This window comes from Alligator sinensis, unplaced genomic scaffold, assembly GCF_000455745.1.
Source record: "Alligator sinensis unplaced genomic scaffold, ASM45574v1 scaffold1014_1, whole genome shotgun sequence".
NCBI lineage: Eukaryota > Metazoa > Chordata > Crocodylia > Alligatoridae > Alligator > Alligator sinensis.
The window spans coordinates 534,745-561,873 of NW_005842692.1; the positions used below are offsets into that span (position 1 = coordinate 534,745).

The 27,129-nt window shown below is 39.1% G+C and overlaps 1 protein-coding gene across 1 annotated transcript in view; it reads left to right on the forward strand.

The window, feature by feature from the left end:
- Positions 1-27,129, forward strand: part of NBEA (neurobeachin) — an 827,350-nt gene that overhangs the window by 514,602 nt on the left and 285,619 nt on the right. The window contains exons 34-37 of the mRNA XM_025215995.1: positions 11,604-11,758; positions 16,374-16,500; positions 21,215-21,256; positions 25,934-26,061. Of these exons, the coding sequence (XP_025071780.1) occupies positions 11,604-11,758; positions 16,374-16,500; positions 21,215-21,256; positions 25,934-26,061 (452 nt within the window). The remainder of the gene's footprint in view (positions 1-11,603; positions 11,759-16,373; positions 16,501-21,214; positions 21,257-25,933; positions 26,062-27,129) is intronic.

Here is a 27,129-nt window from a genome sequence, read left to right on the forward strand (position 1 = left end):
GAGCCCGTGATGTAAAGATTTAGTTACATGTCTTAAAATATATTTTTCATTGTACATTTACCATTTTTAATAACTATGAAGTCTATATAGTGAGATTAAATAATTGTTTATTTTCTTATAACCACTGTGCCAAATTGTGACTCAGCCTTATTGTGCAGGAATACATAATCAAACCAGTGTATTAACAGCATGTACTGCACAAAGTCTGTGCACAGCATGGTTGACTCCTTCCCCTGAGCGACAAGAGCTGGGAGGGTGCAGTGACTGGAAGAAACAGGCACAATCCCTTAATGCCATTGCCCCTTACTCAAAGCAGATTGTTATTTTGTGATTCAGCTCACCACACGGATTAGTGGCTGTCAACTTCTTTTATTCCAAAAACTTCTTTCCGTCATCATGGCTGTCATGAAACCCCTTGCACCTTTAGCTGAGGCCTTGGATCCACTTACTAATAGGGAAAAGACAGGTTAATTGCAAACATCTCCCTCCGCTAACACTTGTTGACAGATTCAAGATTGAGAACCTCTACCCCTCTTCTAGAAAAGCAAAATGAAAGATTTTGTGCTGATCAGGGGAGTATTCAGCAATGGCAGAGCCACATTTAGCAAACAAAAGCCATGCATTTCTATATATTCCCATCCACGGATTCAAAGCAGTCATGTGGAAACCAACAAATACAAGCAAGGAAATGCAGCAGCTGCTGCTGTGTCCATTTGTTCACATAAAATAGTGACGAGAGAGACTTTCAGTCAAATCCACCAATTTTAGAGCTTCATTAAATATCTTTTTTCAATTCTGCTAGCATTTTCCATCCCTCCATTGGTTCCTAGCAAATTGAACAGTGTATCCAAGTCATTTGGGAAGAAATTACTTGACAGAGTCCAAAGAGCTTTGGACTTAAGACAGTCCAAAACTTGAGAGAGTCCAAAAAATAGCCACCTGTATGAGCAGAGTCTTACGTGGTAAGCTGTGGGAGGCAAGGCTGAGGGATCTGGGACTCTTCAGCCTGAAGAAAAGAAGGCTGAGAGGGGACCTGGTAGCAGCTTACCGCTACATTAGGGGAGTACATCAAGGGCTTGGTGAGCAACTGTTCACCAGGGCACCCGTGGGGAAAATAGGAGTAATGGCCACAAACTCCTGAAAGACCAATTCAAGCTCAAATTCAGGAGAAACATCTTCTCAGTCAGGGTGTCCAGACTGTGGAATACATTCCCTCCAAAGGTGGTGCAATCACCTACCCTGGAAATCTTCAAGAGGAGACTAGGCAGTCACCTTGCTGGGGGCACCTGACCCCAGTTATCTTTCCTGTTTGGTGCAGGGGGCTGAACTCAATGATCCTTCAAGGTCCCTTCTGGCCTTACAATCTATGAAATCCTACTTACAAAGCCTCTGTGTTCTTGTTGATATTCAAGCATTATTACAACTGTTGCAATGCCAATCCAATGCAGCTGCAAAAGCTGATTGTTAGAAATGCTTAAAAGACATTATTCTCATTTTAATATATCCTGCTAAGGAACAGAAGAACAGGAAGTCCTAGTATGTGGATCCTTCTCATTCATATCTAACAGATGCTAAACGGTGAGCGAAAGAAGGCATTTGTTTTTGCATTCAGCTCTATGGAGTTCAGTTATGTCTCTCCTTAAACTCTACTAAACAGCTAATCATGAACACCTGCAGCTATGTTATTTATTAGTCATTGCAAGAAGGGAAGAGCTTTGCCATTAACGGCAGCAGTAGATCGCTGTATCTGAGACATAGGGCATAATACTTAAGGGACCACCTCCTCCTTTACATCTAGTTGTGATCCTTAAGGTCATTTGAGAACAACCCACTGCAAGTTCCATCGGTGCATCAAGTTTGTCTGGTGAAAAAGCATAAGTGGTTGCTCTTGCTAGTCACTCCTCAGCTTTGGAGCTACCTCCCACTGGAGGCCTACCAAAATCCAAGCCTGCACATCTTTCAGAAGTGTTGTAAGACCTTATTTGGGTAAGATTTTAGTGGGTGGGGTTAAAATTTGGGTTTTGTTTTGGGATTTATCATATCTTTTACTGTTTAATGTTAATATATATGTTTTTGATATAATCGTTTTTATTGTAAACTGTCCTGAGTCTTTTTGGGGGAGGGTGGCATAGAAATCAAATATATAAATACATCTGTGTTCTCCCACTTGTATGAGCCTTTGCAATTGTGTCTATTAGTGGTAACAAATAAGTGTGATGATCAAAGGACTTTAATAATTATGTTTATTGCCAATAATGAAACATCAGATTTTGTAAGTATGTAAGCAGCAAATTCAGATGAGAGGAAATCAGGAAAGATAACCATAACCATGCTTCTGCCTGTTTTTGTGAAAGAGTACAGGACTCTGTAGATCCAGCTTCAGCAGCATTTAGTGGCAGGGGGCTTTAGCTGCAGGAGTTCCCCCCATGCTGCCACAGGGACAAATGCCAGTTGTGGTCAAGTCCTAGTGTCTGCCTTCCCATCCACTCTTACCATAGGATGGATCATTCCAGCCAGGGAAGGTTGCCTACCTCTGGCATAGAAAGATTTCCTCGGAAACAACCCATTAATTTTAGGTTATAATGTGAACATTTTTTTTTCCTGTTGCCACAGTTATCTGAAAGACTGAAATAAGTTTCAGGTTTTGTTTGAATGGTTGAAGCAAGTTGCAGTCTAGTGTTCTCTACCCTATGGTATGGGCAATGCCTATACCCACATCTTGTGCAAAACAAAACTGTAAAAATGATTATTTGTATTCAAAAGTCCTGTTGTAAATTTGTAGGTACACTTTTGTTTAGTGAGCTGTTAATTCAAGTGAATGAAGTTAACTGGTATCCTACCTTTTATTCCATCTGAGAGCGGATTGATACATTACCATTGTGGGATTATATTTTCTCTAGGTTCTGAAATGGTGCTTATAGTATCAGAGTGTCTTCCAATACAGCATTGTTCTTAGCACGTAAACATTAGCACACTTCCTCTCTCTCGCAGCAGGGAAAGCAAGTGTAATGGACTTTCTCATTTTTATTTTGCTTCTATTTGGGATAGGAATTGTTTTGGTGGGTTTTTTTGTTCTTTACGGTAGGGATTATGGTGATTCTAGAAACCTAGGGATAATAAAATAGTTAACCTAATATTTTTCATAGAACTATAATGTTTCATAATGCTAATTTTTTTTTAATGGAGTCTCTTATTTTATGTTGGCTTAAAAATGAAAATGCCCCTGAACTCCTCTAAATACAGATTAAACTAGCTATTCCACCTTTACTATTATCTAATAGGATCTATATAGCAATACATTCCTTTTTTTAATGTTTGTCTATGTCCTCTGAGCATTGTATGTACAATGTGTGTCTGGCAGCGAATTCTTTCTTAGAATTTGTGTAGCTATATAAATGAAATGTAAAAGCACAAAATGTGTGCCAACACATTTTATCAAATGGGACTTCTGTGTAGTTAATGTATGCAGCAGTTCAAGTACTATCGAATGTAAATGATGAGGTGATATTGATGAAAGGAGGGGATTGAGGTCTCGGGGGGCGCTGATGACGGATTGAACAGAAGCGGCCTTGCACCGCACGTAACTCAAGTCTGTCGTCTTCACTGCTCAAAGCCATAATGGGAGGTGGCAGTCTGAAATGAGTTGCCACGGCAAAGAGTATTATTTTTGAAATGCTTTCACACAAATCACTAGGCCCTGCATACAACTTAGTTTCATGCTTTAATGTCATCAGGAGGCACAAATTGGTGTGTCTAATTGTTTGCCACCTGCCAGCAAAATGAGCTGCCAGCCAGCCAGACGGGTTTGATTGTCTGTCAGCCATTCAGTAGATTGAGAGTGACAACATCAAAAATTTCACTTCAAACTCTGAAGCTTTGAGCAGCTTTTCAGAGACCTCTTCCCCACAAGTGCTTCTGGACAACTGCATTTTTCAATTAGTTTTCAATATATTGCTGCCTTCTGCCTCATCTGTCTTAAGGTAGCGGTAATTACATTATGAGATATATAAACAGATTTCTGGGACACCAGAGCCTGGATTCCCAAAGTTATGACACGTCTTTTAACATCAGACTGAATTCCTTACAAATAGCATCCAGGGTGACATCTTTGGAAGCAAGTGTTCAGGGTTATCTGTCCTAGATTTGTAACTGTAATTGAGCACAGCCTGCCAATAATTCTTTCTTTTTTTCTTTTTTTCTTTTTTAGCATGTATCTTTTATTAAACAAAAATCAATTTCTATTATTCCAACCATCAGATTTTTTTTATGTGGTTTGTCCCTCTAGAAACAATCAATATTAATAGGTGTTGTGAAACTGTTTCACTGATTCTACATGGTACTCATTTTACAACGTATGATTGGTCTATTACAAGTCTTTTTGCTAGAAAGTTTCTAGATTGAAGTTAATAATCGGAGTCATTTTGCTTTTATGCTTTATGAATTTCTCTTTAAGTTATGCAGTGAGTCTTACAAATATTCCGTTCTTTGGAGTGTTATTTCAATAAGAATAATCTTTGTGTTGGTATTATGCATAAATTTTTATTGTATCGTGAAATCCTGGAAATGAGAAGAAAATCTGAATTTATGCTGTTAGGTATCCTTGAATTGGTTTTAATGCCAAGTCTTTCTCTTTGTGTAACACTGCAAATCTTTATACTTTCCAGGTCCATTTCTAAATGCTGTGGCTCATATTTTAAAGGTATTTGGGGGGGGGTTTCAGTTCTGTATGGTCTAATAGGACTGATTTTAAAGCCTGTCTCTCACCCATTGACTCCTCAATCTACATTTTCACTGACTATCTGTCTTGTATGCATACCAGACCAGCTTCTGGCTTCTTTACTTTGCATTCCATCCAAGAAGAGCGCACACCAACTGCTGAAACTTCCTTAGCCTGACAAGGGGTTTTTGAACCCGAAAGCTTGCTTAATAATTGTTTTCCAACTATTTAAGTTCGTCTAATAAAAGATATCAGATTCACCCAAAGAACCTTGTCTGCCTAATTACTAATAGTGGAGATGGGCTCCTAGTTGTTTTTTTCTAAAATGCTTAGGGGAACCTGTTTTCCAATGAAACCAGAAAGTCACTTTTGAAAATACCACTAGCTGCCAGGCTATATTTTAAAGGTATCTAGATACCTTAAAAAGTCTGACCCATAGTCGTTTTCCAGGTACTAATTTGAGCACTCTTCATTTGTTTGAATGGGAGTAGAAAATACAGTCATCTACTGCATCTTGAATGGGTGAGAAAGCATCATAAATGCAATCATATAAATTAGAATGTATGTTCTTGTACAATGTATAATTTTCCAAATGTCCCCCTCCACTTAGCAATGACTTGAAAGAGTAAGACTAAGGGTAAGATTTTTCAAAATACTTGGTGTTGAGTGAACTCTGGGCATTTTTCTGTTGTTTAAAAGGGAGCAATTAAACCAAAACTAAGCACTTTGGAAAACACCACTGTAAATTTTTAGATGAAAGTATTGATGATTGTGTAGTAAGTCTTCTCTAAGTATGCAGGTATGGAAAAGAAGATGAATTAGCTATCAAAAGGGAGTACCACAGTTGCAACATTTTGGATATGGGTATGTGATGTGTTACAGTGATGCCATAAAGTGATATTAAAATAGCATTTCAATTTTAAACCCTTGTTTCAGTTTGAATTAGTTTTCTCCATTGTAATGTTTTTGATGGGAAAAAGGTTTTTCAAACTAATCAAAATTTTAATGAAAAAATTGATTTTATTCAAATCCTTCAGGTTTTAATTGAAAATCCTAAAGCAAAAGAAAAAAATGGTTTTGATGAACTCCCTGTCTCAAAATTCAAAGCAGATGTCATGACAACACAATTTATGAGCACAAGATATCCTTCCAAACAGATATATAATTACAGGGTGCATGTGTATGCTGAGAGAGTTGGTAGGAATGCACCTAATCAGAGAATAACTGTGGTTACAGATATACTTGCACCTTTGCACCCTATTGTGGCCACAGAACTTCTGGAGAGAAATATTAGCCATCTGGATCACTGTTTCATTCCTCTTGGTTTCTGATCCTGTGGATATAGGCACTATCTTTTCTATAATTTCTTAGATTATGAGCTCCACATACAAAGGACAATTCTAGAGACAGATCCTCCCACCGGGGATTATGGCCAGCTATCTGAGCATCATAGACCTTTCTTAATTAGACTTTGGGCCATCCTGACCTAATCTGCTCTTCTGTACTGATAATGGCTTAGGAGTTTACATGACCTCACAAAGTATCTGGCTCAGGCTCTTCATGTTCCAGTGGGCCCTCCTGTAGGCTTGTGGATATTTTGCAACATTCCATGCTTAGCAAAGTTGCCCTTTTTATCAGTGAGTTACTAATGTTTCTCCTAGGAATGGGCAAAATACAGTAGCCTTTGAAGAACTTTTCAGCTCTAAAACAAATAAAGATCTTCACACCCCCAGGGGCCATGTCCAGACAAGTGCAGCTGTGCAGTTTATGGCACCGCAGATGAGTCTACAGTGCCTCACACTGCACATTCAGACATTTCCCACACTGCTACCTTGCAGCGCATGGGGTATCTTTTTGACAGGGTGTGCCGCTGCTTCTTGTCCCCGCGGAACCAAATATCTGCACTCATCTGGATGAGACTAGGCTATCGTGAGACCAGGCTATCTTGTACTCTTTTGAAGTTTCTACAGCTTTCCCAAAGAGGAAGCATAAATATCCTCCCAGATTCAGCGCAGGCTTCTGCTCCATTCTGCATATGATGCTCTCCAGAGCCCTGAAGAAACACTAGTACTTCCACAAGAGGAAGCAGCCTTTCTTTCTCTTCATTCCCTCAACTCATTTTCTCCAGGCAAAAGGCAAAAACTTTGAGACAATTGAAGGATGCATGCTACTTCCCACTCTCCTGAATAATGTTATTGCAGTGGTTCTCAACCTCAAAATCAAGATCAAGATAGATTTGTTAGCTATCCTAATTCCTGCCTTGGAATTAGGCATTATTTCACATATGTGGATCTTTAGGATGTATATTTTCGTGCCTTCACACAAAAAAGACTGTCAATTTATTGTGGCCAGGACCAATACAAGGTATTTCTGTTTAGACTCCCAGTAGCTCAAAGATTTTTCACTAATGTCTTTGCAATAGTGGCATCCCACCTTAGACAGAGCAACATCACAATTTGCCCTTAATTAGCTGACTGGCTAATGGTAGGCTTCCCTGCTCAGTAGGTTACAGATAATGTCTAAAGCTGCCCCCTGTACCTCTTGGTTTCAGCTCAGAGACTGTAGTGATGAGAACCACTTACCACTAAGTCTACATCAGCCAGAGCCTGTCTTCCTCAAGACCAGGGGTGTACAACCCCCAGCCCACAGGCTAGATCTGGCTCTGGGAGCAGTTTCACCCAGCGTGCAGGGCTCCACATGGGTCTGAACATTTGGCAGCAGGGGAGAGGATCAGTGGCAGTGTTATGTGATGCTTCCTTGCTGCTAAATTTCTGGACCCCTGGGGTCCAGGTAGCATGGCCCTAGGTCAAGCATGCAGGGTTCTTCAGGCCTGATCCCAGCATCTGGGCCCCAATCCAGGCATGCAGAGTCAGGTGGCAGCAGTGTGGGGCCTCATCCTGGTGCATAGGGCCTAATTAAGCACGTGGACTGCCCTGCACCACTCACCTAGCCCATGGGGCCAAAAGGTTGGGCACCACTACTCAAAAAACAATTTCCAGTCCTCTTGTGACCTCATAAAAGTCAAGGGCAATCCATTGATAACAATCAGGATGTTAATACCCATTCTACGACATGTAGCTTCCTGCAGCTACACACTGCCATCTGACAGACTTCACATTCTCTCAGATCTGCCAAGAAGGGCCTTTTGTGCTCAAAAGCATGGCCACATCTCTCCCAGCTATCCCAACTATGACTTAATAAAAGGTATTACCTCATCTCAAAAATCTTGCTAATTGCATCTAGGTCATTTGCATTACAGTATGCTGTGAAGTCACTAAGCTGAGCCTAAGTTTACACATACTGTGCCTTTATCAAACACTAAAAATGCAATGTATTTGATGACTAGTCACCCAAGACCATTCTTTAGCATTGTTACTGTTTTGTTATAGAGGCAGAGGGTGGTATCTACATATGCTAAGGTTCAGGATATCGCTTTAAATAACAGTCTATGCCTTTATCATCTAAAGATTTGGTTACTGAAGAGCATGCCACTTGTTCGTTTCATTTGATACCCATCCAGGACTTCAGCTAGTTCAGAACACACAAAAGTGTAGAAGAACCTTCTGCATACACTGTAACACACAGATGCTCTATGCACACATCCCTTTTGTTTCCAAGTGCCATTCAGTGGTATTTTTGGCTTATGATTTATGATGTGGTAGAATTAGTTCCCTTGGGTGCCACCTATTTCATTCTGTCCTTGCTAACATTTGAGATGTCTGCACGATTTGAGTTGACAGGCTCTAGTTTCAATTAAGAGGGGTGGATAAGTGACCTGGTCAATCCATAGGCTGGATATGTGGCATGAGGCCAATCTGTGGATTGGATCCAGTGCTTGATGTCTGCCCATGGACCAGATGAGTGGCTTAGGGCTTGTGGAACTACATCATCTGGCCCAAGGGACTTCTCATAGATATGAATTTGGTGGTATGTCAGGAAGCAACAGTCTTAATTTCCAGGGCTCCAAGAGACACCGCAGTTAAGTCAATTTTGGTCCTGCCACTATATTTCCTAATAAACACAGCTTGTTATATGGATCATAATAACCCAAAGAGAAGTCTATACCAGGGACCGAGTGTTTTACCCATACTTATTGCTTCATATTTGCTGGAGAAGTCAAGTTAAGTAATGCATCTTGTATTTTTAATAGGCAGTGGTGAGTTAGGTATTCCTCCTTAAGGAGCGTGATTCACAATCTCAAATTAACATCAAAGAATGCTCGATCTCCGCTACAAATGAGTTTCACCCGTATGGTAGAAAACTCCACTATACCAGAGAATTAAAGTTGTTCAACATGATTTTTCTCCATGAGCTTTAAGTAATCTTTAGGTTTCTTGATACTAGGACTTTTGAGGGTAAGGATCAGGAGCTTGAACTTGATGTTATATTCTGTAAGACTATAAAGAAGAATCCACAGGGCATGCAAAGGATCTCTACGCTTCTCCATAAAGAAGCATCCAGACTGGTTTGATGAGAATGATAACTAAATTCAAGCTCTTACTGATAGGAAAAAAAAAAAGAGAGCCTTCAAATCTTGGCAAAATGACATCAACAACAAATAGAAAACAGACTGCTATCACCACATTAATGCTGAGACCTACAGGAAGATTCAAGATTGAAGGAACAAGTGGTGGGAGGACAAAGCAAAAGAGATTGAAAAGTTTGCCAACAGCCATGCCATGCATAGTTTCTTCCTTGCAACCAACAGCCACGCCATGCGTAGTTTCTTCCTTGTCTGTTTTCTATTTGTTGTTGATGTCATTTTGCCAAGCTTTGAAGACTCTCTTTTTTTCTGTCAGTAAGAGCTTGAATTTAGTTATCGTTCTCGTCAAACCAGTCTGACTTGATGAGAGCCACACGCACAAAGAGCTGTCCTTCTGAGGCCCCAGGATGGAACAACGCTCTTTCAAGACAGATCCACCATCAACACATGGTGAAAGGAACACTTTCAAGAGCTCCTGGACTGAGATTCTAACATTGAAGACAGTCTACAACACCTTATTAAGTATTACCTTGCCATTGAAGGCCTTGAAAGTCATTAAGCAAATGAAAAAAACATGTGGTCCTGATGGAATACCAGTTGAAATTTATAAGCAAGGCAGAAAGAATTTTTCTTACCAACTACACATTGTTATTCTGAAAGTCTGGAAACACAAATAGATTTCCACTGACCTGAAACATGCCAAAATCATTACCATGTTCAAGAAAGAAGATGGATTGAATTGCAACAATTATTGTGGCATAACACCCTTGTTCATAGCTGGAAATCTACTCACCTTCCTTGCTAAGGAAATTCTTCATGAGTGCCAATGTGATTTCAGACCATTCCTTGGTACAATAGATACGATTCTTGTTGCTAGACAACTGTAGAAGTGCTGCAAGCAACACCAAGATCTTTACATAGCATTCATGCAACAAGGTACAAGGATCTAGCAACACTTTAAACATAAAAATGATTGTATTCTTTTCTGAAAGAGTACCGTCAGGTTTACTAAGAAATATACTGAGAAATCCTTATTAGAAGCACTTTCTGAAGTGCAGAATTATGGCCAAGGATTGGACATATTACCCTAAATAGTTATATTCTTTTGTTCTTTTATTTCAGTGCCATAATATTACTAACCGGAGTTTTAGTTGAAAAACGAAGTGCATGTGTTCAGATGAAAAGCATGTGTGTGTGTGTGTGTGTGTGTGTGTGTGTGTAATGAAAATAAGAATATTTTCCCCCTTCTTGCATTTAAAAACCTTTTCTGTTTCAGATTTGTTTTTCAGTCTTTGGCTGAAGCAGGAACTATAGCAATGTTGGCTTTGTATGTCATGTAAAGGAGCACCATTTAGAGTAGGTAGAATGCTACTTATATGATGACAGGCACCCTGGTTAAAAAATTATTACTTAAAGGTCCATTTGGTATTTCCCTTCTTTTCATCTATTAGTGTATACAGTAGGTCTCAGTTTTCAAATGTAAAGACAAATACTTTATCTTCAGAGGGAATGAAAATGTAACTGTGAATATAATACATATTTCTATAGTTCCTATTCTTTTCTCTTAAAGGCTACAGACACTTACACATGCAATGTTTGTTTTTCTTCCCTTTTGGTAATTAAAACTAAGCATATTTTGAGCTGTACCTATGAGTTTCTACTATATTACACCTTGTATGCCCTGTTTGTCTGGCCAGCAGGGAGAACAAAATACAGTGGCATAAAGCTAAAATGGGGTGAAAAGGGCAACCACCCCAAGTGCCAACTTGGGGAGGGGGTGCAACAAAAAAAAAGTGGTTGCTGCTGGTATCTGCATGATCGCAGTCAAGACCACTGCTGCCCCTCTGCCCTGGGCTGCATCTCTAGACTGTTGACAAAACACGTGTAATAGATTTTACAGTCAGTTATAATTGAATATGTAATGTTTAGGGCAGTAGAAAATCAGGTGCTATGTTTATGTGTTACCTGTGATCTTTGTCATCTTAGATGCTGTGGTAAGACCCTCTGATAGCATTGGTATATATACTGCTTTGCCATAATAATTCCCATATTTAGCACTGTACGATCACAAATCGCTTTAGTGTAATTGACAGTTATTAGTCCTTACAAACAACACCCTTGTGAAAGAGGTGGCATTTCCAATTTACAGGTGTTGAAGTGGAAGCAGAAGTTAGTTAAGTTTTGCATGATCACATAGGTGATGACATGATATAAAGTAAAACCCAAGAGTTCTTAATTCTCAGCCTCAGACTCAGTCAATTAGACCTCACTGACTGCTATGAGAAGTTAAGAAAATATTGTTGTGTGATGTTTTCCTTATCACTATGATTAAAAGAAAAAAAAACAAACCCAAAAGTCACTCCTTTGTGATGTTTTACAAACCTATCTTTTTTTCCTCTGCAGGAGCGTTGTTGTTCCGGTAAAGAAACCCCCTCCAGGTAGTCTTGCTGTCACTACAGTTGGAGCTGCCACTGCTGGAGGTGGATTGCCACCGGGTACAACACCTAATATATTTGCTGCTACAGGAGCAACACCAAAAAGTATGATTAATACAACAGGTATTGTCCTTAAATATTTTTGTGACCCTCATTTTTTCTTTGTGTTTTTGTCCTACTGTCTCTTTTCTGTTTTTAATGGACTCTTAAAAACAAAACAAAAAATTGAAGGCTCAAGTATATACCTTGTACCTTGAGGAACATAGTCTCCTTTTGTTATACATGCATTAAATCTGTAATGCCTATGTGAATTATACAACCTTATATAAATTCATATATATAATCCTAGAGTGGCATCTTAGAAATATTGAATGTTGCATGAAAATGAGGTAATTCCCTCAATGCTTCCTCTCTGCAGTAAAAGGAAAAAAGGTAAAAAAAAAAAAAAAAAAAAAAAAAAAAAACCAACAAAAAACCTTCCTGTGTGCCCATTAATATACCCTAGATTTGAGGAGGGAATTCCTTGCTGACACTGAAGGTGGTGATGAATCTGTCAAAAATAAAAAATAAAAAAAAATAAAAAATCAGCATAACATGTTATGAGCCTTTTAAATGTATTTAATAAAAAGTGTATTTAAACTCATTTTAATATTAACCATTGTCCAAGGAGCAGTGTAATTTCTCCTTAAAGATGACCTATAAAAATGATATAGTTGGGGCATGGTCCTGCTTTGAGCAAAGGGTTGGATATTAGATGACCTCCTGAGATCCTTTCCAATCCTAATCTTCTATGATGTAAATAAGAAGTGCAAAAGGTTGCGATTTTTTCCCCTCCCTTATGATTCTGTAAATATGGTCTTTTGGGGAGTGTTATTTTCATTTCAACTTTTAATGTTAATAACTTAGGGTTTCTCTACCTCATTGGAATCTATGGATGATAGGAAATGGGCTAAGATTTATAAATCTCTGGTTTTGGTCTGTTTTGCCTCTCAAATGTATACCTAAATTGCTGGAGAGAAGAAAAACCCTGTGTAAGGCTTTAGGAACTTTAGTTAGTGATTGATAACACCTAAATCTCCCTGGATGTTTGGAGAATAGAGTGGGAGAAAATTTCCAGCCACTTTGTATTTCACAAAGTATCAGAATAAACACTTATTGTCTTCCTTTGTAAAACACCCTCAGCTACTTGCAATAGGTCTTTGTCAGTACTTCTAGGCATGGGAAATTCAAATGTTTATCATTTTCAGAATAACGCTGCTTTATTGAACTATATTAATACTTTTGTTCCATTTGCATCTGCTTCTGCTTGTTTGACATGGATCCCCTTTTTTCGTACCCTTGTTTCACAAGACAGCCCCATACTGGAAGTCTTTCTTTTTTCCACATAGTGCTATATCGCCCTGGGGTTTTCAGTGTTTTCAGCATATCGAAAACACTATATAACTTTAAGCAATTAGCCATTTTTTGGTCAATGGTTGCTATTAGAGAGCAATCATTACTCCCAAACTCTTCTCACTATACAGTACAGGAAAATTCTGCACATCAGATTCCAGTGTTTTTGGGGGGAAAATGTTGCCTTTGCATAGTGATAGCTACATTTTTTTTTTTTTTTATCGGAACCATTTTTGTTTGGTAGGCTGTGCCCAGCAGGTTTACAGGAAAATACCGACTAGAAGGTGGGTATAGACAGACGTTTTGATACCAAAGGACACTCTTATAATGCAACTTCTGGGTTTTAGGTTTGTGTGATAATGTAGGGGGATACAAATGCAGCAAAGCTACTCCAACTTTACCTTGCTTCAATCAGAATTAAAGATAGGGCAGTTTAGCTTGCTTATATCATGCAGATGTGGGAGTTACGGTAGAACAGGTGGTGGTAGTGCACACTACCGAAGAGCAGCTAAGAAGCTACTACAGTGTATATTTGTCCATACTCAGTATTTCAGCAAGCTTTACTAGCTTTAGTTATGCAGAACTACAAATGTACTAAGCTTCTTTACTGGCCTTAGGAAAAGGGAATTGATTGCTTGTTTGGGCTACTTTCATTTTATGAAGCTTTTTGTGCCTAAATTCACCTGGATACTTTTTTATAGGAACATTCTGTTCTCAAGAAATATAGGGTCTTTATAAAGTCCTTGTGCACTTTTAAACTTTAATAACTTAGGTTGTAGGTATGATAGAAACAGTTCATGAATGGCATTTAAAAGCAAATGTATTAAAGTTTTAGGACAACTAGAGTACACAGTGCTAGACTTCAACATAATCACCATCCATCATGATACAGTGCTCAAGTCAATCTTCCAACTCCTTGAAAACATTTCCCAGTTGCTCTTGAGTTACTGCACTAATTGCATTGGTGATCCTAGCCCTAAGTTCCACCAAAGAACGTGGTTTTGACAAGCAAACTACACTTCTAACATGTCCCCATAAAAAGAAGTCCAACGGCAACAGGTCAGGTGAGTGAGGTGGCCAAGCAGTTGGTCCACCTCTGCCTATCTACTTCTCTGGGAAAACGTCATTCAGGAACTGTCGTACATTCAGAGCATAGTGGCACAGAGCTCCATCTTGTTTAAGAATAAATTCCTTATTACTTATGAAGTCTAGCATTGTGTACTCTAGTTGTGCTAAAACTTTAATAAATTTGCTTTTAAATGCCATTCACAGATTGTTTCGATCATGCCTACAACTTAAGTAATTAAAGTGCACAAGGACTTTATGAAGACCCTGTACAGTTTAAAAGTTGCATTGTCCTCATTTCTAAAAGTTAAAACTTAATTCCTGTGTCCTAAAAATTGTACGTGTCAAGTATGAAATTGTACGTCAAGTATGAAAAAATGCAAATAAAACATTGATTAATGTATTTGTTATGTTGAAGGCATGTTGTATGTATGTTTGTCTGTGTTGAAAGTTGTCATTGTGTTCTCTTTTTTTTCTTCCATTTCACCAAATTAACTAAAGTATTAAACTTACAGCTTCAGCTACTTCAGTCATATTATACCTGCAATAATGAATTTTAAATGATATGTGCCTGATATTGAAAAGCATGTGTTTAAAGTTATCAGGTGTCATTCAGTTTATATGCTAGCTGTTGTGCTTAAAAATTCCTTGATAAAAAGATGGTTCATTTTTCAAGACAGCCTTGAATTTCACTAAATGATAGTTTACTGTTGCGGAAAAAATGTTATATGGTCATTTGGAGACACTAGATGCCCCCCAAATCTTCTATTTCCAGCTTTTATATGATATAACATAATGAATATATTTTTATAGACTCTGGTTGAGTTTTTAGGATAATTATTACAAAACAAAATCAAGTTCTTGCTCATTACAAATTCCCATCACAGTCAACATAGCACAGCTGCCCCACGGTCAGTGTCATGCAGTGCTCTTTAGACCCTTAGTCTCTCTGGAGTTCCCCCTGTTGGAATCAAGCCCTCCCCACTTTGCTGCATTCTTCATGAAGCTTCATGGTCCTACAGTTCTTAGACTACATGTCTAGACTGCAAGATTCGTATTACCAGCTCTAACACAACAGTACCGGCATATTCAAGCTCTTTCTTTTTTTTTCTTCCCGAAGCCTGTGACAGAGGCTGATTAAAACGGCTCAAAACAGCTTCTTCAAAACAGTTATTTATTCATCCAGAAGAACATCTCATGCAGAGCAAAGTGTAAAGACAGTAATGGGCTGTACACCTATTTTCCCCACACATTAACCTATATCTTTTCTGGCAAGCTTTTGTTTAGTTCCCCCTAACTTCAGTTACCACCATTCTGAGTTGGGTTAGGATCTGACAAGGCAAGCCAGTGCTTACAAAACCTTATGCATCTCTGATTTAGTTAGTCTATAAGTAACAAATTCTTCTTGGGTTGGGAGTGACATCTGCTTTGCTATTTCTGTGTTTCCTTACTGTGGATATTTTTTTAGGCTGTAACTTAATTTGCTATTGTTTTATTTCCTGTTTATTTTCAACCTCCCTCCCCTCAACAGATTCTTTTAACTCCTTGCATTCAGGCAAGATAACAGTAAACTGGTAAACTGAGGTGCACGTGATACTAAGGGAAAACCAAATACACAATTCTCTCATTCTTCACACAAGTTCATAATAACAATGTCTGTATTATCATGATGATGCAAAAATGTTTTAGCCATTGGAATTTATTTTTAGGGTCATGAAAATATGAGGTAAGACTTATTTTGCTTTCTTTTTTTCAACTGCAAGTTCATGTCTGAGAGAGGGCTTAGAAACTATAAATATTATACAGGTGCTGAGTAGGAGGTAGTTTTGTAAAGAAAATAATCTTTAAAAACATTTAAATAGTAATAGAAGGGGAAGAAACATGTTAGTCTGAATATTCTGTTATTTTTATTAAGTTTGTGACAATCTGTTTTCAGGAAATTTCATTTTAAGATCTATTCTTTGATACATTATTTCCTTTTACGTTTGTGTTAAAATACATTGTTTTTTAAATGTATAGGTATCCTAGTCTAGCAGTAGATATAACTGTAAATATAGAGCAATAGCAAATAATCTAGGGTATCAATGAGAGTTGCTATACTAGCAAAGTAAGCAATTTTGTTGTTTAGATGTTAAAATCCTTGTAATTAGTAGAGAATGGATAAGATTATATATATTTTAAATAGATTGACATACAAGAATTATTATTACATTAAAAAAAAGTCTTAAAAGCCCTTGTTTTTCAGACCAAATTATAATCTATATTTATTGTTTTGGGACAGGTGCAGTGGATTCAGGATCTTCCTCTTCCTCTTCGTCCTCTAGCTTTGTGAATGGTGCTACTAGTAAGAACCTTCCAGCAGTGCAAACTGTTGCTCCAATGCCAGAGGATTCAGCTGAAAACATGAGGTGCACATATTTTGATATTATTTACCCTTGCTGACCAAAAAAAAAAATCACATCCAGCCATTGACCAAAAAAATGTACAAATAATACATAAAGTTTTCTGGGAGGATGCTGTGTTGTTACTAAACTAACTAATATTCTAGACTGCTAAATTGTATAGTATTTAAGTAGTGCTTAACTAAAAATGTTAAAATAATTCCAGACTCTGAAATGTCAGTGAAATGTTCTGTAATTGGAAAAGTTTTATAGTTTGTCAGCAAGACCCTTCCACATAGCAAAGCAGAACTACTTAAAAAAAAAAAAAGCCCACTCTTGGGAACTGATAATTGGAAATGGATAAATTTTGCAGAACAAGCAAATGACTTGTTGTACAATATAAGGGATGAAATCATCCATTCAGGTATTTAGATGGCTGGGTGTTGGTTGTGAGGTAGATACTAACTGGTGTAGAGGGTCAAGACTTGTGATGTCTTTTATAAAAGCAACGGTGTGGTTTGGAGAGATGATAGGCAAGCTTTGAGACAAAATGCCATTTTTCAGGAACCTTCTAAAGGGCACTTAATGTCCAAATGCTTGCCCATCTCTCCCAACTGTACAGTTGCTCCAATAGAAAAATCTAATAAAATACCCTCTTGCCCCTTTTGTACATTTCCTGGACCACCGTGGCTGCGGTCCTACTTCCTACTAATTCCTGCATGCCTGGAATGTTGTGAGCAAGTGATTTAAGGATCAGGGCATGGAGATTGAGGTACATTTGGGCCAATGATTCTAAACCTTTTTAGATCTAAGGCACCCTTGGATAGATTTGAGGCATCCCTCGGAAAATGCCAGCTTAGTTGTCACTGCTTTATGACTAAAGAAAAATAGAGCAGTTTTTCTGTTACAAAGAACTCACACCACAGTTATGGATTTCTGTTTGAAATTTGTGCGTTTATCTTGTGAATCATGTTCACACACCTAACAACGTTAATATTATGTGGCAACCATGGCACCCTTGAAAGGATCTCAAGGTACTCTAGGGTGCTGTCACTCTGGTAGAGAATTACTGGTCTAGGCCTTTTCTAGAGGTGAAATTAGGGAGAAAATTATTATCTATTTAGGAACTGGTCCAGAGTTGGGGAACCAGTCAGCCTAATTGCTGGGACCCTGTAGCAGAGATCTAATACAGGTACTCATTGCATGAGGATGTCCAGTTTTTTAATAAACCGAAGTTGGAAGATGAATATAAGAGACTCCTAGAAGAAAGTTTTAAACATCCTACTCTGAGATAGAGAGACAACCCCATTTCTTTTTCTCTTAAACCTCAGTCAAGGGGAGGGAAATGGAGCCCCAGTCCTCCTTAGTAGTATGAATGATAAAGGAAAGTCTGGCCTATCCTGCAATAATATTTCTGGGAGTTTGTTTCAGATTAATCATTTTGCAAGGAATTTTGAATTAGGGAGGAATTAAAGTAATGCTGGAATTTCCCAAGTATTAACGTTTGGTTTTCTTGCTAAGCTTATATCTGATGCTGCAGCTACAAACTCAGTTGGCATAATTAAAAAAGTACAGGAAATAACATGTCTCTACCGATTCTGAAGGATGCTTCTGAGTGCTTGCATTATTTTCCTTTTATTCAGTGATTCATTCCTCTGCAACTGCCCCTTTCCTTTCTTTTGAAGTCTGCCATAATAAAATCACTTTGCAAAGCAGTATGTGAAACACATCAGGTGCAACAGAAAAGGCTACTAACAAGCTGTAAAATGACTGCTAATTAGCAATAGGTGTATCTTTGTTGCCATATAAATTAGGGACAGACATTCAAAAAGCCTGAGCCTGAATTGATTCAGTCTTTGTCGGTTAGTCTAAGCTGCACAGCTTAAACTGATTAATAACTAGACAGACATGCTCTGTTAAACCAGGAAATACAGGTACAGCCTGCAGTGCCTGCCAGCCACTGCCAAAAAGGAGGGGCAAGGCTCTCACCTCTCCCTAGTGGAGTGGAGGGGACATGGCTAGGCACCAGCCTGAGATGTGAGGATGGGGGAAAAGTCCTTTCTCTGAAGCAAGCATGTATTGAACACAGCAATTTGCAAAGCATACAACAGGGAACTACCAAAAATCTTCACCTAAGCCCAGTAAAACACAGCATACACAAATGAGTCTAACTTAAAATGTAAACCAGAAAGAGGAGAATTAGTTTTACTAATCCTGAGGGCAATGTCTCCTTACAGGCAGGCATTCAGAAAGGCTTTATAATGTAAATACAGCTCTCCCCATTCTTTGGTGAAGCTGTTTGCAACTTCTCTTAACTTTTAATCAGCGTGTGTGATGATTGTCACACATGCTTCTTAGCTCTGGGCATACACTAGCTTGCCTCTCTGCCCCACTCCAGCCAAGGCCCCAGCAGTTCTGGGGGAGAGAGGAGACAGAGTGAGCAATTAACTCCATCCCTGCCTGTTTGCAGACAAGCCAAGGAGATGCTGGGGCTAGCAAACAGCACTTGCGGTCCCCAGGGTTTGCCAGCGGTGGGAGTGGGTGTTGGTGGGGGGAGGGGAAAGGAGAAGGGATGGAGGGAGAAATATGCCTCAGGGGCAATGGCAGGCCAGCATCTGGCCACACCCTGCCCCTGCTCTGGCTAGAAAGCAGAGGGGAGAGGCTAGCCTGGCTGGGCTAGAGCGGAGAGACCCACCCAGCCCAAGAACATGCCAGGATGCTGGGGGTGTCTGGTTTATCTTAAACCAGCAAGGGGTCTGGGATAGACATTGTGTAAACCAGTTTAAGCCACATCAATTAAGTTTGATTCTACATTCGACCAGGTTTATCTCAAACCGGTTTCAGCCATTTTCAAACTGGTTTATGTGCACTGAACATCTGTTCTGTTACAGGTTTAAGCCAGTTTCTGATCACTTAAACCGGTTTATGTGTAATGTCTATCCCTAGCCATGAAAAACAGAGGTAACCATGCAGGAAATAGTATATATAGCAGGGATTGATAACTTGCAGCCTGTGGGTCAGATTTGGACTGATGGCTTTGATAGCATTTGCTGGTCGGGGGCTGTTCCCACACTAGACTGCACAGAACTCTGTTGCTTCAGGCTTTGGCAGAAAGGGAACTCTCCCTACTGTATGCTGTACCCTGGGCTTCAGTGTGGGGACGGGGTCTCCCTGTACTGCATCATGGTAAGATGGCATGGGCTCCAGGGCAAGTGAGCCCATACCCCTCGTATATAGCCATAGTAAAACCTTGAATGCAAGGCATTCCTTAAATGGAAAACAAGACAAATGCAATTTTAATTTAATAGAATTTTATTGTAATTTCAGATCATTCTTCCTTTCTAAAATAATCTATTATATCTACGGCAAAACAACTTAAAGCTACAGTTGTAGTAGGTGCTGAATGTACACATAACAAATTTTGTCCCAAATTGTTTGAAGTCTAAGTAGGTAAATTAGAGAATCGGAGGTATGGGAAACAGGCTATAAGAGGTGAAGTGATTTAACCAAGGTCACACTGCAGGTTAGTGGTAGCGGTGGAAATAAAATCCAGACCTCTGGCCTTCCAGAAAGTGTTTTTGCCTAAATGCTACTGGAGTAAAGTTTTGCATATTTCTTTCTTACTGTGCATACTTTAGGATGTGCATAGAGGAGATTATTTTAAGTCTTTGGTTAAAATTTATATTCTTGAGACCATTGATTCTCATCCAGGGTGCCAGGGATCCTTTCAGTTGTGCTGTGGTGCCATGCAATGTTAGCATTGTTGTGTGTGCAGACATGATTTACAAGATAAACCCTGAGATTTCAAATAGGAATCCATAGTGTTAAATACATTTCTGACCTGTTGTGGTCTTTCTGACTTCTTTGCAACAGAATTGCTCTGTTATTTTTCTGTAGTAAAAAAAAAGGGTGAAAACTTAAGAGCTGGTATTTTCTGAGGGAATCTTTGAGTCTAAAAAGTTGGAGAACTGCTACGTCAGACATTTAAGGCATGTCACAGAGATTAGTGTCAATTCTCTAAGCAGTGTCTCTGAATTGTCAGGTGATAAAATTATTGATTATATTCACAAATGGCCAGTGGAAATTTTACATTCATGAGCAGGTTCCTCTTGTAAAGATAGAGGATGAACTATAGAATATATATCAACACGCAACTTTATCTCCTTCTAATTTAAAGTCCTACAGAGAATATGATTTAGCAGATTTAACTGACGTCTTTGTTGAGTATTGAAAACAATCTTGTATTTTAGTGGAGTGAATGCTTTTAGACCAGTGATTCTCAACCAGGGTGTTGCCAGATCTTGTGAAGGTTGCAGTGAGGTGTGAGTAGATAAGCGAGGTGTTAGGAGATAAGCAGCTAATCTAAAGCACATAAACACTGGCTCAGACTTTTCCCTGCCTGGATAATCCCCCATTCCCACTGCCAGGCCCCTCTGCAAGTAGGTAATCACTGTAATCTATAAATTAGTTTTTGATATTGGCTACCAGTCAGATTCACAAAAGTAATGAGGGATGCCTTGAGTCCAAAAAGGTTTAGAACCACGGTTTTAGACCACAAAAGTTTTGGATTCTTTAAACTACTATGATACTATTTCCTTCTCCAAACATGAAGTAGTAGATCTGTCTTGCAATAAATCTTTACAAAAGAGAAATTAAGACTTTAGGTAGACTTTTAGAGTTGTTGTTATCATTGTTAATAAAGAAATTGATCTTTTAGAATCTGTTTTCTTTTTTTATGTAGCTCAAAGAATACCAGAAAAAAAGAGGCTCCAAGACAGAAATGGTTAGCTTCCCTTGAGACATAAAACTGTGTGTAAAAATATATTTAATAAAAGCTGCTCCCACCATTCTTGATAGATTGCCTGTCAGATTTGATAAAATCTATCTAAGCCTTGTAGTTTTAGAGATTGAAATAAACAGTTTTGTACATAATTTTTCCCTGCTTACTTCTATATCTAGAAAAACCTTTAAGAGAGAGTCACGTGTGTTTAACTGGCATTCTCCACTTAGTCATTTGCAGATTTTTCTTTGTGTTATATAATCTTCTACATAATTTAAATAACACTTTACTGGTAGCTCTTTATGAATGGATAATTGCATTTGATTGTTAACTGTAGAGGCAAATATATGACATTCTTCCTTTCTAATCATCTGTATCTTGAGAGTCAAATACTTTTTGCCCCACATCCTGGAATTTTACAAATAATTTTTGTGTCAGTGTACAACACTCCTAATGAACAGTTCTAAGACATCATGTCCCAACCATTTTTCCAGATATTTCTTCACTTTATATCCTCTGTAGTTTTTTATTATTGCTATCAGTCTGAAAAATTATTACAGTTGAAACTTTAAAGGCTTCCTAAAGTGGCCTGTTTCCTACTGCACTGCTCTGTTTGTCTGCTTGGCTAGGAGAGTTAGCAATTGCACCACATGCTCCTTTGAAAATATATTTTGCATCTGTGTGAGGGTGAAGGCTAAAAGGAGTTAAATTTGAAGAGTCTGATAAGGTAGAGTACATTGGTCAGACATCCATTCAAAGGCATCACTTGGGTAATTCATGCCCATTTAAACACTTGTGAGATTCAGCACAGATTCATTTAAGTTTAAGTAAATTCTAGACTTGAGAACTCTAAGCAGATATACAATGAAAATGTATAAACAAAAATTGATTGGGCAATTCTCATAATAGTTTCATAGTTGCTAGGGGCTGGAAGTGACCTTACAAATCATTGGGTCCAGCCCCACTGCACGTGGGCAGGAGAGACTGCTGGGATCAAATAACCTCAGGAAGATGGGCGTCAAGAGGTTTTTTTGAAAATTACTAGGGTGGATGACTGTACCACCTCTAAGGGGAGCCTGTTCCAAACCCTTGGCATTGGATTGTAAAATTTTTCTTTGTCTAGGCTGAAGCGATCTCTGTTAGTGTTTTCTTATCTATAAGTAAATAAATAAATAAATAAAGACTGGTACCTGAATTGTAAATGGTTTAAGCATTATATTGCAAGACAATTAAGCAAAGCAAAATAATTTTAAGTTTTTAGAATATAGCTTCTATTCTGTAGTGATGTTAGCTGTTTTATGGGATTTTATAAGAAGGATATGCAGCAATTTCCATATCTTATAATTTTATATATATAGCAAAAGCCTTTGAAAACTTAAAATTGACTGCCCCAAATATTGCCATTTATTGCAGTATCTTCCTATGGTTATATTCTTAGTTGTTAGCAATGTTCCCAGTGCTGGTAAAAAAATAAAAATAAAATAACTTCTACCCTAAATGGGTTGAAGTTAAACTGCAAAGAGGCCTGAAAAAAACTAAGGAGCTCAATAGAATAATAATCTAGTTTCATTTAGGTTTTTAAAATGAAAGATTTGTTCTTGTGTGCTCAACAAGAGACTTTGAATCTTCAGGACAAATTTGAAAGAAGAGAAACAGTGGTTTTCCAAGCCATATATGGGGAGAACAAGGACAAATAGGCTAGGGACAGGCATTCAAAAAGCCTGAGCCTGAATTGATTAAATCTTTGAAGGTTAGTCTAACCTGGCTAGGCTAAACTAGTTTGTAAACATTAAAAAATCCCAGGTAGGGGCAGACATTACACACAAACCGGTTTAAGTGATCAGAAACTGGCTTAAACGTGTAAAAGAACAGACATTCAGTGCACATAAACCAGTTTGAGAATGGCTGAAACCAGTTTCAGATACACCTGGTTGAATTTAGTATCAGGCTTAACTGATTTGGGTGAAACCAGTTTATACAATGTCTGTCCCAGACCCTTTGCTTTTTTAAGTTAAATCAGATTCTCCCAGCATCCCGGCATGCTCTCTGAGCTGGGCGAGGCTCTCTGCTCCACAGCAGAGCTGGGCCCTCCCCTCTGCTCCCTGGCTGGAGCTCCAGCAGAGACTTGCAGGCACTGCAGGGTCTGCTGGCTTCCCTGTGCCCTCCTCTCACTACTCACTGCTTAAGTAAAGAGCCCTTCCTTCTCTCTCCCACAGCACAGACTGTAGCCAGCATGTGGTATGATAGCTAACGCTGTGTAAGGCAGATAGGGCAGTGTCCGCTTACAGGCTTTTTGGAGCTAATCAACAGCTCAGCTGGTATCTTCCCTTCATTCCTGCCTTTGGAAAAAGATGTTTAAGAAGAGCTTGAAATAATGAGCAAGACTTTTGTTTTCTGATGGGGTGCTAAATGCTGATAACAGGGCTGATAAATGCTCTGTTAAAGACGGGGAGGGGTCCCAAATCACAGCATCCTGCTGGGGCCTGTCAATGCCCCCCTCAGCTCAGCCTTGTGGAAGGGAAAGGAGTGCTGCTCTAACACCCCTCCCCCACCCCAGGCTTCTAGCTTGAGCCACTGCAGGCATGTGTCAGCATTTTTTCAGTCCAGAGGGGATGTCTGTGCAGTTAAAGTGGTTTAGCTTAACCAGGTTAGACTAACCTGCAAAGATTGAAGCAATTCAGGCTCAAGCTTTTTGAATGTCTGTCCCTAGCCCCACTCTGGACTGAAGAAATGTTGGCACATGCCTGCAGTGACTCAAGCTACAAGCTGGGGGGTGCTAGAGCAGCCTTCCCTTCCATAGTGCTGAGCTGAGGTGTTGGGGGGACATGGCCACAGTAGGATGCTCTGATTAGGTAGGGTCCCCTTACCTCCCACCCCACCAAGCAGCCCAACAGGGAGTTGATAATACAGTGTTTATCACCCCTAACTCACTGTTTGTCAGCCCATTAAGAAAACAGCCTCTCCCCATTGGTTCAAGCTCTTCTTAAACAGCTTTTCCAAGGAAAGAATGTAGTTACATTACCAGCTACTTGTTCATTAGCTCCAAAAAGCCATAAGTCACCATAGTCCTGTTTGCCTTTGTCTTGTCTTCCACAGCATGGACCATAGCCATCATGTGGTGTGCTAGCTGATGCTGAGAGGTATCTGTGTAAGGCAAAGGGGGGTGGGGATCCCTGCTTAAGCAGGGAGTGGGGAAGCAGGAGGAAGCCAAGCAGATCCCACTGTACCTGCAATCTCTACTGGAGCTGCAGTTAGGGAACAGAGGGGAGGGGCGAGCCCAGCTCTCTGGAACAGAGCCCCACCCAACCTTAGTGACCATGCCAGGATACTGGCAGACTCTGGCTTAACTTAAGCCAGGAAGGGGTCTGGGACAGGCATTGCAGAAATCGGTTTGACCCAAATCAATTAGGTCTGATAAACCTGGTTGAATGTAGCATCTCAAACTGGTTTCAGCCATTTTCAAACTGGTTTATGTGTAATGAACTTCTGTTCTGTTACAGGTTTGAACCAGTTTCTGATCACTTAAACTGGTTTATGTCTAAAGTCTGTCCTTTGTCATAGTGTCCTTCAGTAAAGGTATAGAACCACACATTGACTTTTTAAAAGCACTATTGCACTTGGACCTCTAGATAAAGGATGATTTTTTTTATATTGATGTAACATTTAGATGGATGCCCTACCTGTGCTGCACACAGCAAACACACATTAAGAATAACTTCAAAGAGTTCAAAGAGTCTAAATAGACAAAATAGACAAGGGGAGGAAACAGAAGCAAGAAGAGGTGGTTTGATTCTACTCAAGATAAAATTACTGGTTAAACACAAATCTTGAGGAAGAGAACCCAAGTTTATCAATTCACATCCAGTACCCTATCTACTGAGAGCTAGATTTTGTTACTTGAAAGTCTAAACAGGAAAGAGTAATTTTATGATATGATCTTAAACCAGTAAAAACTCCTATTTTGTGCTTCAACCATGTGTGTAAAACAATGGTATAATCTCTTAGGACAGTGCAAAATTGCTGCTACCGAGCAATTGGTATTACACATTTATGCTATTTTTGATATTTAAAGTATGCTTATTTACTGTATTCACTTGTGTAATATTGATACTGTTAGTATAAAATTAGTTTCTTCCTTATGGAAGAGGAAGATAAGACTGGGGGTATCTGGCACATCCTGTTAGACTAATAATGACAGTCTTTGTCTCATGGATGTCAGAGAAAATATGACTTAAATTGAGAAGATTTAGAAGTTGGATATTTTCCACAGAACAGTATTTTCATTATAGCATTTTCTGTACTTAAATTTTTTGAGGTTTATACCTTGTTGCCATATGTTGCAGCAAAGGAGGAGTCTTTTTTTTTTGTTTATGTTCAAACTTGCATCCTGAGTTGTTGAAGCTTTTGGATGCCTGGGGATCTCTCATCATCCTTAAAAATTAGAATAAAATACTTTGTATTCTCCTGTAAATTCTGCTTAGGTAGTGAGACTGCCATATTGCTGAGCTTGACATGAGATTAAGGTTTTTAAACACTGTATTATTAATCATAATCATGGGTTATTCTGTTATTGGGAGACACACTGATTATTTAAGTATTTGTTAGGAAATGGGCATGATTTGACATTTTTTAACCTGTAATGTTTATTTGCCTTCAACTTGCATACTTTGTTTTCAACAGCATCACTGCAAAGCTTGAGAGAGCTCTAGAAAAGGTGGCACCCCTCCTGCGTGAAATATTTGTAGATTTCGCCCCTTTCCTGTCCCGTACTCTTTTGGGCAGTCATGGACAAGAGCTGTTGATTGAAGGTACTGTTCCCATTATTATGTTCCTAATACTTAGCTGTTGCTTTATAGTCACAAAATTATATACAACTACGAACTGTGAATTAATCCGCATCTCTTAGAGAAATTTATGTAAGTATTTTTGGTTAATAATTGATGCATTAAAAATTAGGAAGAGAATATTTTATTTCCTGTTGTTTACTTCCTAAGTACATTTAAGTAGTCTGTGGGATCTTGAAAATGGACTGTTTCTGTGCCCGGTTTCTTAATTTGTTTTGTAAGTGGGATCCTTGGTAAATGTAAAAGCCTTTTATCTTGGGCCCAGACAAACAAAACACCATATGATTCAATTTATTTAAAATGTTAAGGGTACTGTAAGCCTTTTAGCCTACTTTTAAGACTGGACAAAAAGTAACGTTATAGAAAGAATTTACCTTGAGAAGGGGGGTAGTGATAAGAAACAGAATATATGGGAATAGAAATGGAAGATTTCATGATAGGTAATTGATTTTGTGCCTGTAACAGGGCACCATCCCCAGGGTGGTCAAGAAGCCCTGGAGGCACCCTAGAGTCCCCTTTGTTTCAATCCACTTCTGGGAACAGTCTCCCCACTCACCTGCCATGTCTTGATGTTTCTTTTGGTTCTCGAAGGGGAGGCTGCCCCTAGGGCTTCCCCAATCTGATCTTTGCTCCAAAGAACACCCTGCAGTGCAGAGCTTCTGCCTTAAGAACTAATTGCACAGCTCCATACCATCCCTCCACCATGTCCCATGCCTCACAGATGTTACTGGTGTCACTGTTGGGGTTTCAGCCTCCCCCACCCAGCCTCTACTCCTTTACTTCAGCCAGAGCATCTAGCCTAGACCCACTGCATCGGGCCTGGCTGTAAGGCTCTAACTAACGTCTGCACCGGGCCCCTGGCCCCTGTTTGCCAGACTTCAAGCCCTTCTGTGGCTATTGCATAACACTCTCTCTGTCCACTCTGGGCTTGTAACAGCTTGGGCCTTGAGCCTGCCCTTGGCAGGGCTCAAGGCTATTACAAGCCTCTAAAGCACTAATGGGACCTCCAAAAAACCTCCTCTACAGTCCCAA